Source organism: Chiloscyllium plagiosum, chromosome 2 (assembly GCF_004010195.1).
Source record: "Chiloscyllium plagiosum isolate BGI_BamShark_2017 chromosome 2, ASM401019v2, whole genome shotgun sequence".
Taxonomy (NCBI): domain Eukaryota; kingdom Metazoa; phylum Chordata; class Chondrichthyes; order Orectolobiformes; family Hemiscylliidae; genus Chiloscyllium; species Chiloscyllium plagiosum.
In genome coordinates, this window is record NC_057711.1 from 62,114,592 (window position 1) to 62,130,350 (window position 15,759).

The window sequence follows — 15,759 nt, forward strand, 5'->3', positions numbered from 1 at the left end:
CCCATAATGTGAAGCCCAGTAATCCATGCACTTTGGAAACACCAATTCAAGAAGGTGGCTCATTGTTACCACTTCCACCCTCAAAAGAAAAAGACAGTTAAGAATGGACCATTATGCTGGACTTGGAAATGTGTTGCTGGAAAAGCGCAGTAGGTCAGGCAGCATCCAGGGAACAGGAGAATCGACGTTTCGGGCATAAGCCCTTCTTCAGGAATGAGGACTCATTCCTGAAGAAGGGCTTATGCCCGAAACGTCGATTCTCCTGTTCCCTGGATGCTGCCTGACCTGCTGCGCTTTTCCAGCAACACATTTCCAGCTCTGATCTCCAGCATCTGCAGACCTCACTTTCTCCTCCATTATGCTGGACTTGCCAGTGATGCCAACAGTCCGCGAGCAGACAAGATAAGTTAATTTAGCCTATTAAGATAATATGTATACTTATCACGGGGTATGTTGGTTTTATATTTCCATACCCCTCAAAGTAAAAGCAGGAATTTTAGTTGCATTTTTAAATAACTTCTATCAATATAAAATTCCCTTTACTGACCTGTTAATCTATATCTCGAGTCCTTCCGGTCTTCCACTGCACCCTGCACTGAATCTACTTCAGAGTTTAGGTTTTTTGACCGGACTGCTTTAAAGCACAAATACTGGTATTAAATTTCATCTGCCATTTTGTAGTCCATATCTCTCCTCTGTTTACTTTATATTCTATAAAATTAGTTATTTTCCTTATTGTATATGTTAGATTGGTGATACCTAAAAATTTAAATGTTACATTCTGCAGGAATGTATCCAAACAATGGTTTGAATGATTATAATGTACTCAGTAGTTAATACAAAGAAGCTCAAAATGTGTGTTACTTACAAAATATTAAATTAAGGATTATGTTATGGTGGATGAAGAGAAACTTGGAAATGGGAGTAAATCCAGTTGTTTTGGTTCACATTGAAACAAATGACATTACATAGGAACCAGGAGAATGTTCTGCAGAAAGAGTGTCAGGAATTAATTTCTAAATTAAAAAAAGTCCTGAGAACAATAGCCATAGAATAATTATTGACCAACCCACATAGAAATAGGCATGAGAGCAGAGGAGTATTAACATGTGAATAAAAAGCTGATATTTTAAAAGACAGGTTTTGTTTATGGGATATCAGTATCAGTTCTGGAACAGAAGTAACTGTGCTGATGGGATGGGCTCCACCTGAACCATGATGGAACTGATTTTTTTCAATTCTGAGCAGATGAATAAACAGGGAGGTGGTCAAGGCTTAAGCTAGTAAAATGAGGAAGGCATCTATAAGAGACGTAAGTCGCTTAAAGGTAAATGCAACAAGGAAAAAAGTCACCTGACAATAGAATGTAGAAAAGGATAAAGTAAAGGAGGCTATTTGATGGCAAGGGAATTAATAATTATGAGTCTAAAAATTTGATTAAAACTGAACTGAAGGGAAATTTATTTAAAAATGAATTTAAAATATTTGTGCATCCGTGCATTTAATATTTCTAATTAAATAGAGAAATTGAAGGCAATCACACATTGGAAGCAACCAGCACAATTATGGTAACTTAGATGTGGGTACAGAAAAGTCAGGACTAGGAATTACACATTGGAATGTTATTATTTCAAAAAGGGAAAGTGAGGTACAGCAGCAGAATAATAATGGCATTAGAGGAAAAGGACATGGCTATTAGCAAGCTAAAAGTAGACTCTCTGTATTGGTAGAGCTAAAAGATCACTTAGACTGATCAGTCCCCCTTGTGCATGGAGAAGGTCGGCCAAAAGGCTACCACAGGATTCTCTGCTGGCCCCAGCCATGTTCAACATGAACATAAATAATCGGTCAAGAACTATATCCTGCAAATTCATCTGACCATATCCTTTGTGCCAAGGCTCCATCTTTGCGTAAAAACCAAAAGAACTGTGGATGCTGTGAAACAGAAACAAAAGCAGAAGTTGCTGGAATAGCTTAACAGGTCTGGCAGCATCTGTGAAGAGAAATCAAAGTTAATGTTTTGGGTCCAGTGAGGACCAAAGCATTAACTTTGATTTATCTTCTCAGATACTGCCAGACCAGCTGAGCTTTTCCAGCAACTTCTGTTTTTGTTACATTTTTCTGTACTCTGCACTAGTCTGTTAATGAAGAAATGACAAAGTTCATAGACTGCTGCACCACTGAGAATCATGGAATCCATGCTGTGTGGAAGCAGGCCATTTGGCCCATCAAGTGCACACCAACTCTCCAAAGAGCATCCCATCCAAAGAGTGGTGCATATATGAAATGAGCTGCCAGAGGAAATGATAGAAGTGGGTACAATTACAACATTTAAGATATTTGAACAGCTACATAGATAGGAAAGGTTTCAAGGAATATGGGCCAAATGCAAGAACTAGTTTGGTTTAGGAAACCTGGTCAGCATGGACAAGTCGGGCTGAAGGACCTCTTGCTGTGCTGTATGACTTTATTTCTATCATACTGTTGTGTAGAGTAGAGTACACTTATCTGGCAGATATGTTACACATGCCATCTTGTGGACTTTCAGTTGAATTTAATAATGCATGTCATAACGAGAAACTTTGGCTCATATCTAATCTTCATGAATGGTAATGAACGTTTCAATCTTTGGCAAACATTACAATCTTTCACAAATATCTCCACTTCTGAACTTCTGATGGAGAAAAGGTTATTGATGTAGCAGCTGAAGCTGGTTGCACCCTGAGAAACTCTTGCAGTAGTGACCTGCATTGATTGAACTCCATCAACTGAAGCTGTCTTCCTTTGTGTTAGGAATGACTCGAGTCATTGGACAGTTTTTCCTTCATTCCTATTGACTTCAGTTTTGCTAAAATTCCTTGCTATTGCACTCAAACGCTGCCTTAGTGTCAGGAGCGATCACTTTCACCTCACCTCTGGAGATCAGCTCTTTTTTTCCCATGATTGACCAAGACTTCCAAAATTGGAAACTGTTTGTGGCAAAACCCAAACTGAGCATCGGTGAGTAGGTTACTTCTTTGCAAGTGCAGCTTGATAGCATTGTTAGTGACCCCTTCAAAACTTTGCTTATGATTGAGAATATTCTGATGGACCAGTAATTTGGCTAAGTTGGATTTGGTTTTGCTTTTATGGATGGGATATATCTGGATAATTGTCCGCATCATTAAGCAATGCTAGTATTGTAGGTGTATTGGAATAGTTTGGCTAGAATTACATCTGGTTCTGGACTAAAAGTCTTGAGTAATATAGCTTAGATGTATGAGTCTAAAGATTTTGTATCCAGTGCCTTCAGCTGTTATTATCATGTAGAATGAGCTGGAAATGTGTTGCTGGAAAAGCGCAGCAGGTCAGCTGGATGCTGTCTGACCTGCGCTTTTCCAGCAACACATTTCCAGCTCTGATCTCCAGCATCTGCAGACCTCACTTTCTCCTCATGTAGAATGAATCAAACTGTCTGAAGGTTGGCATCTGTGATGCTGAGAACGTTAGGAGATAGATTATCTATTCAGAACTCCTGCGATAAAATGGATGCAAGTACCACTGATGTCTTTTGCACTGATGTGTTGAGCGCTAGTGTTATTGAGGAGGGGGATATTTGTGGAGCCACCATATCCTGTTTGTTGTTGAATTGACAAGCAACACTCATGACTGGATGTGGCAGGACTGCAGAAGCTTGACTGTGGTTTAGCTTTCTCTGTGTCTGTTGTATGCTGTTTTCACTGTTGGATATGCAAGTAGTCCAGCATTCTAGTTTCACCAGGTTAGCACTTTCATTTTTAGGTATGCCTGGTGCTGTTCCTGGCATGCCCTCTTGCACTCTTCACTGAATTAAGTATCATAAATGTCCTTTTGAGAATTGATTTTCCATTTTCTTAAATGTCACCCCAGAATCAGCAGTGGACAATATGACCTGTTGATCTGTTTTAGTTACTTGAATAAATACTTGGACAAAATACTTATGAAATCCCTCCCTCTTCAAGATTTTTGTGCACTTGTGAGAAAAATCAAGGTTAATTAACTATTTCAACTGAAAATGTTATGACTGAGCTAGGAGTAATGCACTGTTTTTCTCTCATTCTTTGACTCCATTGGTGACAACAGAAATTTGGTTGTTTTTCTTGGTTCCTATTATCTCCAATAAACACAAAATCAAATTGCAAGAGAAATTCATCTGTGGAGAGAAGACAGAGTTAATGTTTTGAGTCCAGTGGGATTTGAATCCATGCTTTTCTGCCTCAAAGATATGAGCATTAACACTGAGTCAAGAATGCTGCTTTGAATTTGAACTTGAGAATATGTCAATATAACGCATTAGGCTTGAGAGTGAAAGTGTAGAAAGGTCTGATTACTTGCAGCATATCCAAACTAGATTCAGTGAATGTCGTGTATCTTTTCTAATTGAAGCACAGGAAGTGAGGCTGTAGAGGACAGCAGTTTGGTAAGGGACGGTTTGGTTGTCTACTTGAACACTTAAAGTTGTCTCTTTGGTTTTCCTTTATCTCAAGGTGATATATTGTTCAACAGTTACTAGCATAAATTATTGTTAATGTAACATTTTCAAATATTTTTGAGGAGTTCTCTGGAGTGAAAGAACAGTACGTAATCTATTTGTTCCAAGTTTTATGCAGCTTGTTCTTACGCGAGCCATATTCCAATTGTTATTTTTCTATCAGCTATGGCCACGTTTTGAACATATTGGTTCTTTCATCAGTTTTCATCTTTTAATAAAAAAATGCATAATAGAAATGCATTGTTGAATTGTCAACTTTAATATGCATCCCTTATTGTCCTGAGTGTGTGCTGGTGGGCGACCATTTTGAAATGCTACAATCCATGCAGTGCAGTGCTTCCACAATTCTATTAGGTAATGAGTTCCAGGAAGTGGATTCAGCATTAATGAGTATATGCCTGACTCATGTTAGTGCTTCCATGTATGCGCTCTTATTTATCTAGGAGGTGAAAGTCAGGTTTTGAAGGTACTGCTGAAGAATTCATGCTGTAGTGCTATGGTTGTCCTGTGGATTTTATGAATTGCAGTCTTGATCCACGCAGTAGAGCAGGTGGATATTTAGGCTTTTAAATGAAGCGCTGATCCAATCATAAAGTGCCATGAGGTGACCCAGCTCTGATCTAGTCACTAGTGATCCAGAGCAATTTATCTCTCTTTTCTCTATCCTCCTACCTAATGCTTATGTTGATGTTAGGGAAATTGAAATGTGGTTGGGTGCCTTGCTGAGGTAGTTCATTCTCCTGCTGGCAAGAGTCATTCACACTAGAATGGTGAAAATGTATTGCATCAGTCATGCTTGACATTTGATATCAACTACATGTGGGCATGGACTGCTACCTTAACTGGGAATTTGCGAATTGAGATGAATACAGTCATCATCAAATGGTTCTACTTCTGACCTCAGTGAAGCGATAGCCATTAACAAGTCTGGAGATAATTGTGCCTCGGAGCTTGGCTGGGGATCTTTATCAATAATATCATGGGCCTTAAATGATTTGCATCTAGCAACCATAACCATCTTTATACTACATATTATTCCATTACTGGTGAGTTTTCCCTGCATCTACACTGGCTTCAGTGTTTGTTTGGGCTGTTTGCCTCACTTATAAGAATGCTGTCTGAATGGCAAGAATATTTCGCACTCAGAATGTCCATGTTTGGGACAAGGTTGTATTATGGTCTGTAGTTGAATTCCCCTAATAGAACCAAAGCTGATCATAATTGAGCAGGCATTGTGTGAGTAAGTTTTGCTCCTAGTGGTGAAGGGTGATTCATCGTTCTCATTGTTCAAGAAGTTGACTGATGACAGGTTTTCTTTTGCCAAGTATTTGGATTAGTTTTGGGAATTATGCAGTCACGTCTTAAAATTGTCTTAAAATGGATTTATAATTCTCAGGGAAAGTTATCTTAATACACAATGCATTTTTTAAAAACTGCATAAAATTATTTAATGCTTTTATTTTTCAGAACTGAACTTGGAGTGCGCAAATTCATCTGCAGTAAAATTAAAACCAAAGATGTCACTGCACTCGTATGGAAGTAGAGAAGGATCAGTGTCGAGTCGGTCAGGAGAGTGTAGTCCAGTTCCAATGGGTTCAATTCCAAGAAGAGGATTAGTCAATGGAAGCAGAGAAAGTACTGGCTACTTGGAAGAGCTAGAAAAAGAGAGGTACATATTACTCTATACAGTTTAAAGTAACTATAGCGATATTAGTTTTTGTCCCTAACCTATGGACCTACAATTCCTGAAAACATTCCGAAAAATGCAGATATACTTGTATATAATTTTATTTAACAGTAAAATAGCAATTCCAATATCAGTTGTATTTTTATTAATTTACACCGTATTACAGATAGTCTAATGATTGGCATGATCCTTCGATAAGACCTTACTACCAAGTTTTTTCGATTGTTTTCTATGTTTATGAATGAAATTGTGTAAACTTGCTAAACTTTGGATATGGTCATTGCATGGCATATGCTATGAATGTTACATGTTGATAATCACCTTAAGTATGAATGTTGTTTGCATGTGAAAATGGTGGAGTTTGATAACTCAGTTGGTGTGAATTAATCTGAACACTAAATCAAGTGAACATTTCTTCCCAATCTACAATGTAGGTAGGTTCACTGATAGAATAACTGAAGAAATCAGGATGCTGCTGTCCCATTGACAACCATGGGACTAGTGTAGATTCAATGTAGCTTTGGTGATAAGATTTGATGCCTATTCTGTATGATTATTTGTTTTGAAGATGTTTGGTAGTAATGTCTTAAGGTGAGATGATTAGCTGACAACAACTGCAGTGTCTTATTTTGTCAATTTGACTCTTCCACAGAGGACTTTACCCTTGATTCCCATTAACACTTGTTTGAATGTTACCTTTGAATCTGAAGAAAATTGGCCAAAGTCTAAGTTTACAATGGCACAGATTTCAGATGGAAGCCAAAATTGATCATATACTTGGACACTTGAGACTAAAGATGCATGTAAATCTATATACTCTCTAAGCAACAGCTTCTGAGACACCTTGTGTTTAATTATTTACTTGTGAGTGGGCCTGGTGCTAAAAGAAATATATCTGTACTGACAATCTCATCATTGGTCATTTTCCCCCTCACAGGTGCTTCCAGTAGGCTCAGTTGTTTGATTCATTCAAGTCTTGAGTGATAAGCCTAGAAAAGAAATCAACCTGTGATTGGGATGAACAGGGCAGAGGAACTTGAGTGCAGGCACATAAGCATGACCACCAGAGCAGTTGTGATGCCCGAAACGTCGATTCTCCTGCTCCTTGGAGGAGGAGCAGGAGAATCCAAGGAGCAGGAGAATCGACGTTTCGGGCATAAGCCCTTCTTCAGGAATCCAGAAGGGCTTATGCCCGAAACGTCGATTCTCCTTCTCCTTGAATGCTGCCTGACCTGCTGCGCTTTTCCAGCAACACATTTTTCAGCTCACAGGTATTTCATCTGACTACAGTGAAACTTTGTTGTTAAGTGGGCCTACAAGAGTTACTTAAGTTACATCACTTCCTTTGAACCGCCATGTTTAAGCAAAAACGAAAAACTTCAATCAGCAAAACAGGAAATCCTGCCCAGCATTGTTCCTCTGCAGATAGTGTCAGATCTGTTGAGTTTCTCAAGCATGTTATTTTATTTTAAATATCCAGTATCCATAGTATTTACTTACTCGTCAGTGCTCAATTTAGATTGTGCCAGGGTCTCTGCGTCTTGGTCCAAATATCGCTGGATGAAACTGTGTAAGCAGAATCGCAACAATCCAAAAGTAAGATCCCAGTACGACAGAAGTATTCCAGTATGGTGCTGCTTGGGACTTTATTCACTTGTGGAAAGTGATCTTCGTTAGATGGGGCAGCCTGTCCCTATTTGCCCTTGAGAGTGTGGTGGTGAGCTATCATCTTAATTCACAGCAGTCCATTAGTAGTAGGTAGACCACAATGCTATTATGGAAGAAATTCCAGGACTTTGAACTAGTAACAATGAAGGAACGGTGGTATAATTACTATTCGAGTGGTAAGTGGCTTGGGGAACTTGCAGGTGGTGGCATTTCCATGTATTAGCTGCCCTTGTCCTTCGAGATGGAAGTTGTCTTGGGTTTGGAAGGTCTAAGGATCTTTAATGAATTTCTGCAGTGCATCTTGTAGGTAGTGCACAGCTGCTGCTGAGCATTGATGTCTGGATGGGATGTTCTTCAGAGGGTCAGTGTACTTCAATGGGCTGAATGGCCTGCTTTCATACTGTAGGGATTCTGTGACCTGCCTCCAATACCACTCACCATCTTGACTTGGAAATATGTCACAAGTCCTTCATTGGCACAAGGTCAATATCCTGGGATTCTCTCCAGAACAGCATTGTGGTTTACCTACAGCATTGGATTGCAGCGGTTCAAGAAAGGGAGTTTACCTTCTCCTCAAGGGCAACTAGTGACAGGCAATAAATGGTGGCCAACCAGCGATGCCAATGTCTCATGAATGAATTTTTAAAAAGTCACCTAGAATTAATATACTGCCTTTGTTATATGCCCTCATTATCTTATTTATTCTCTATCCTTCACGTCGCCATGAAAAGGGGGCTTGTAGACTACTCTTACCAGTATCCTGACTACCTTTTTATATTTTTACCTCCACCCATATGCATTCTATGCTTTGAATTCAAGATCATTTCTTGCTAATGTACTTAGTCCATTCAATGCCAACAATGCTACCTCGCCACCCTTTCCTTCCTGCCCAACCTTTCAAAAAGTCACATATCCCTGAATGTTTAGTTTCCAGCTTTGATCTCCTTGTAATGGCTATAACACCTGTTAACCTGTATTTGCGTCATTAATTCAGTTTTTATTCTAAATAAAGAGCCTGCCTTTTGACTTTTCACCATATTGACCCTATTTACTTTTGTTTTCAATGTTTGTATACCCTGTCCCTTCCTAAGCCACTCTGGGTATTGTTATTCAATTAGCTGCCCAGTAGTGTAGCCTTTTCCTTTTGCTTTGGAAGCCTACATTTTCTCTTTCTTCCCCTCGCTTGCTGTCTTTGCCCCAGTTAGTTAAAACTCTCTCAACTGTTCGACCAGGAAACTGGTCCTAACACAGTTCAAATGAAGCATATCCCATCAGAACAGCTCCCTTCTACTCCAGGACTGGTGCTAATGCCCCACAAACTGAAGAATTGTGTGGAATTTAACCACACCTATCTGAACCACACAATTCTCTCCTTGACAGAGTTGACCCAATGTCAGTTTGCCTGTGGCTCAGTAGTAATTCAGAGATTAGTCGCTTGGAGGTTATGCTTTTCAGTTTAGCTCCTAACTGTTCAAAGTCGTTCAGCAGAACCCCCTTTTCTCAATCTACCAATGTTGTTGGTACCAATGTGGACAATAACTATGGGATTCTTCCTCTCCCTCACTAAGTTCTTTTTAGTCACAAAGAGATGTGCTTAACCCTGGTTCTGGGTAAGCAGCACAGTCTTTAGGATTCCCACTCTTGGTTGCAGAAAGAAATATCTGTCCCCCTAATTATTATGTCTCCTCCCACAATTACATTCCTGTCGTCTTCCCCACCTTGAATGGCTCCCTGAACCAAGATGCCACTGTCAGTTTGCTTATCCTCCCTGAAGTCCCCTCCCTCATCTGCATATCTGACAAAATCCCTGTAACTGTTGGACAACTGCAGGGATTGAAACTCCTCAGTTGTTACCCCAGACCCTTATACCTGCCTCAGTTATTGTCGCGTCCTCCTGTCCCTGATCACAGATTAATCTTGATTTATCTAATCTGATAATACTTTGGAGCCAAGGTTACAGGTAACTTGCCCCTTCCCTGATGTGGTTTAATATCTGCAGCTCAAACTCCACTTCTTAACTTGGATCTGAAGTTTCTCCAAGCTGTAAATACTTGCAACAGATGTGTTCATTCTGAATGACGGCAGCTTCAAGATGTTGCAGTAGCAACACGTCACCCATCCTGCCATCATGATCATATTTGATTTAACTAATAAATTAATCACTTGAGTTCGTGCTCTTTTCACTTCACTACTGACATTTTGTTTTATAAACGAAATAAACCAGTATTAATCTAATAGAGTCATAGATACATACAGCACAGAAACAGACCCTTCAGTCCAACTCATCCATGCCGATCAGATATCCTAAACTAATCTAGTCCCATTTGCTGGCATTTGGTTCATATCCCTCTAAACCCTTCCTATTCATGTAGCCTTCCAGATGCCTTTTAAATGAAGTAATTGTACCAGCCTTCCCCACTTTGGCAGCTCACTCCATACATGCACCCATGTATGTATGGTCCGCTACGTAGATGACACCTTTGTCATCACAAAACAAAACAAGATAGAGACATTTAACATCATCAATAATACCCTCACTGGCATAAGGTTCACCAAAGAGGAAGAAACCGACAACAAACTCGCATTCCTGGACTTCACAGTCGAAAGAGCGGACAACGGAGAACTACAAACCTGCGTATACAGAAAACCGACAAACACTGACCAAATACTTAACTACACCAGCAACCATCCCAACACACACAAACGAAACTGTATCAGAACACTATTCCAACGAGCCACCAGACGAACTTCGGAAAACAGAGGAGAACCACCGATACAACGCATTCAAGAAGAACGGATACTCAAAACATAGATCCGCAGATTCCTCAAGAACAAACCACGACAAGCAGACTTAACACAGCCAGAAACCCTAACCACCTTACCATACATCAAAGAAGTTTCAGAAATGACAGCCAGACTACTAAGACCCCTCGGAATCCTAGTAGCGACACAAACCCACCAACACTGTCAAACAAAAACTAACAAACTTAAAAGACCCAGTACAACCCATTGACAAAACCAACGTCATCTACAAAATTCCATGCAAGGACTGCCAGAAGCACTACGTAGGATAGACAGGAAGAAAGTTAGCCACCAGGATACACGAACGCCAGCTAGCCACAAAAAGACACGACCCTCTCTCCCTCGTAGCCCTACACACTGAGGAAAAAAAACCACCATTTCGACTGGAACAACACATCTATCCTGGGACAGGCTAAGCAAAGACATGCCAGAGAATTCCTAGAGGCCTGGCACTCCAACCACAACGCCATAAATAAACACACAGATCTAGATATTATCTATCAACCCCTCAGAAAACGAACAGGAAATGACATCACCACAACCCTAGGAACCCCATCCAGGACAAACATATAAATAGAAAGCAGGTGCAACAGCTTCGCTTCACTTGGAGGTCGCCACTGATAATGTTACCTAGCCAGGTAGTGAAATGTCAGGATATCAAACCTACAGCTCAGCGAGCAAACCTATACCCTAAACCTCAACCTGAGCTACAAACTTTCACAAACCCTGCAATGCACCCATTCTTTATATGAAAGTTTCACCATAGGTCTCTTTTAAATTTTTCCCCTCTCACCTTAAACCTATGCCCTTTAGTTGTGGACTCCCCTACACCAGAGGAAAATATCTTGTCTATGTACCCTATCCATGCCCCTCGTGATTTTATAAGCCTCTACAAGGTCACCCCTCAGCCTCCAATGCTCTGAGAAAAACAGCTCCAGCCTATTCAACCTCTCCCCTCCAACCCTGGCAACATCCTTGTAAATTTTTTCTGTACCCTTTCAAGTTTCTTCCGATAGAAAGGAGACCAGAGTTGCTCACAATATTCCAAAAGTGGCCTAACCAATGTCCTGTACATCCATAAGATGACCTCACAACTCCTATACTCGATGCTCTGACCGATAAAGGAAAGCCTACCAAATACCGCCTTTACTACCCTATCTACATGCGACTCCACTTTCAAGGAACTATGAAGCTTCACTCCAAGGCCTCTTTGTTCACCAACACTCACCAGGACCTTACCATTAAGTGTATAAGCCTTTCCCGGACTTGCCTTTCCCGGACTTGCCTTTCCCGGACTTGCCTTGCCTTTCCAAAATACAGCAGTTCACATTTGTCTAAATTAAACTCTATCTGCCACTCATTGGCCCACCTGATCAAGATCCCATCTTACTCTGAGGTAACCTCCTTTGCCATCCACTACGCCTCCAACTTCAGTGTTACCTGCAAACTTACTATATCTCCTATATTCAAATTCATTTATATAAATGATGAAAAGCAGTGGACGCAGCAGTGATCCTTGTGGCAGACCACTGGTCTCAGGCTGAAAGGCAACCCTCCACCACCACCTTTGGTCTTCTACCTTTGAGCCAATTCTATATCCAAATGGCTAGTTCTTTCTGTATTCCATGTGATCTCACCTTGCTAAGCAGCCTACCATGAGGAACCTTGTCAAACGTCTAGTTGAAGTCCATACAGACCATATCCATTGCTCTGTCCTCATCAATCCTCTGTTACTTCAAATAACTCAATCAGGTTAGTGCGACATGATTTCCAACACACAAAACCATGTTGACTATCCTTAATCGGTCCTTGCCTTTCCAAATACATGTACATCCTGTCCCTCAGGGTTCCCTCCAACAGCTTGCCCATCACTGACGTCTGGTTCACCTGGTTTTCCTTACTATCTTTCTTAGATATTGGCACCATTTAAGCCAACTTCCAGTCTTCTGGCAGCTCATCTGTGGCTTCTGATGATATGAATATCTAAGCAAGGGACCCAGCAATCACTTCCCTAGCTTCCCACAGAGTTCTAGGGTAGCCCTGAGCAGGTCCTGGGGATTTATCCACCTTTAAGATCACCTCTGTAATATGGACATTTTTCAAGATGTCACCATCTATTTTCCCACATTCTGTATCTTTTGTGTCCTTCTCCACAGTAAACACTGGTGCAAAATACTCATTTAGTATCTCCCCCATCTCCTGTGGTTCCAGACATATGCTGCCTTGCTGATCTTTGAGGAGCCCTAATCTCTCCCTAGTTACCCTTTTGTCATTGATGTATTTATTAAATCCCTTTTGGATTCTCCTTAAACCTATTTGCCAAAGTTATCTCATGTCCCCCATTTGTCCTCCTGATTTCCCTCTTAAGTGTACTCCTACTGTCTTTATACTCAGGATTCACTGGATCTCTGCTGTCTCTACCTGACATATGCTTTCTTCTTTCTCTGAACCAAACCCTCAATTTCTGTATTCATCCAGCATTCCCACACCTACCAGCCATTCCTTTCACCCTAACAGGAATATATCTGTGGACTCTCATTTCATTTTTGAAGGCTTCCCATTTTCCAGCCATCGCTTCACCTGTGAACATCTGTCCCAATCAACTTTGGAACATTCTTGCCTAATACCATCAAAATTAGCTTTCCTCTAATTTAGAACTTCAACTTTTAGATCTGGTCTAACCTTTTTCCTTCACTATTTTAGAACTGATAGAATTATGATCACTGGCCCCAAAGTGCTCCCTCACTGACACCTCAGTCACTTGCCCTGCCTTATTTCCCAAGGGTAGATCAATTTTTGCACCACCTCTAGTAGGTACATTCGCATACTGAATCAGAAAATGTTATTGTACACACTTAACAAATTCCTCTCCATCTAAACCCTTAACACTGTGCCAGTCCCAGTCTATATTTGGAAAGTTAAGATCACCTACCATAACCGCCCTAACAGTCTTATAGATAACTGAGATCTACTTACAAATTGTTTGTCAATTTCCTGCTGACTGTTGGGGAGGGGGTCTATAATACTATTCCAATAAGGTGATCATCCCTTTGATGTTTCTCAGTTCCACCCAAATAACTTCCCTGGATGTTTTCCCAGGAATATCCTCCCTAAGTACAGCCGTAGTGTTATCCCTTATCAAAAATGCCACTCCCTCTCCTCTCTTGCCTCCCTTTCTATCCTTCCTATAGTATTTGTATCCTGGAATATTAAACTGCCAGTTCTGTCCATCCCTGAATGACGTCTCTGTAATTGCAATGATATCCCAGTCCCATGTTCCCAATCATGCCCTGAGTTCTCTGCCTTGCCTGTTTGGCCCCTTGCATTGAAATTCTGTATATATTCCAGTAATAGTCGAATTTTTTTGACTACCTTTTGAGATTAAATTAATGTTGTCAACTATTACACTGATACTACTTTTGAGGGGCTGAAATTCATGCCTGTCAAAATTCGTACCATATTATTAGCAGAAATCCACCTGATCTCTAAAAGAATTAAAAGAAAATGAATTATGGTAATTCCGAAAACCCGGTGTGGAATACAACAGCCAGCGGACTGGAAGACTGGGAGTGGAGCAGAACAACTGGAAGACTGGAGCAGGACATGACGGCCGGAACACTAACTGATAAACATTGATCTGTTATCTGTGAAGAACCCAGGTCGACTTTCTCACAAGATATGTGGAAAAAGCCATGTTATTTGGCAAAAATAGGGAGTTGACTTTTACATGAGATTGACTTTTACTTGAGTATGTATGGTAAATGCAGTGTATTTTATCAGTGCTACCTCATTCTCTGCTTTGTTCCTGCCTGCCCTGAGTGTTTGATTTGCTCCTTTTCCCAACCGTACCAGTCTCAGACTGATCTCCCTGGTTCTCCCCACCCCCCAAACATACACACACTCATATGCTCTATCCTCCTATTCCTACCCTCACTAGCTCATAGCACTGGGAGTAATCCAGATATTACAATCCTCAAGGACCTCTTTGAAGTTCTTGAGTTTTTAAGAAAGGAAAGCTGAAAAACACTGGAGACCTAAACACAATCTTATGAACTGAATTGTATTTTTAACGACGAGAAGTATTCACCCGTCTGACTCACCGCATTCACTGTATTTGTGTCACTCACTGTGGTTTGTGATACTCTACTGCCGATCTCACTTCAGGACAGGCCTTGATCCACTCCTTTTAACCTCTCCCACTCATCTCTCACTCTGGAGAGTTTACTTCTTACATTCAACTACTCTTGTCCCACTTGATGCCAAATTTCCAGCAGTAGTCAGTTACTCACTTGGTCTTTGTCTCCCTCTTGTGCCGTTTTGCATATTAACCTGCAGTGAATGATTTCTTTCTCTTATAAATATCTGTTCAGAGAACCTTTTTTTGCTACAATAATCAACACCTTATTTAGACAAAGGAATTCAGAGGCTTGAATTTGAACAGTCAAGCATTTACCTCCTTTAATTTGGCGATTTTACTTGCTTAAAGGCTCAGTCCTAATGTGGCATTAATTCTGAAAACTGAATATGGCAAGGATAGACGAGTTGTATTTCCACTTTGAGCCAAATTTCCAACAGCAATCAGTAACTCACTTGCCCTTTGTCTCAATCTGCTGCAGTCCCACAATGACTGTGCTTCTTACACATGTAAATTTCAATAAGATCACCCCACGTTCCTCTAAGCTCTAATGAATAAAGACCTCCATCCGCCATGACCAGGGCCTCCAAGCCCTCCGTTTTTTCCTCTCCAGACGTCCCCAACAGTACCCTTCCACCGACACACTCATTCGTTTGGCCGAACTGGTACTCACCCTTAACAATTTCTCCTTTGAATCCTCCCATTTCCTCCAGACCAAAGGGATAGTCATGGGCACACGTATGGGCCCCAGCTATGCCTGTCTCTTTGTTGGCTATGTAGAGCAGTTGATCTTCCGTAATTACACCGGCACCACTCCCCACCTCTTCCTCCGCTACAAAGATGACTGTATTGGCGCCACCTCGTGCTCCCGCGAGGAGGTTGAGCAACTCATCAACTTCACCAACACATTCCACCCTGACATTAAATTTACCTGGACCATTTCTGACACCTCCCTCC

General features: G+C 40.8%; 1 protein-coding gene across 6 annotated transcripts in view; it reads left to right on the forward strand.

Annotated features, from left to right (window-relative positions):
- apc (APC regulator of WNT signaling pathway) overlaps positions 1-15,759 on the forward strand; it is a 196,909-nt gene that overhangs the window by 124,951 nt on the left and 56,199 nt on the right. For all 6 annotated transcript variants that reach the window (XM_043710626.1, XM_043710645.1, XM_043710664.1 and 3 more), the window contains one exon: positions 5,978-6,179. In XM_043710626.1, coding sequence (XP_043566561.1) covers positions 5,978-6,179 — 202 coding nt within the window. The remainder of the gene's footprint in view (positions 1-5,977; positions 6,180-15,759) is intronic.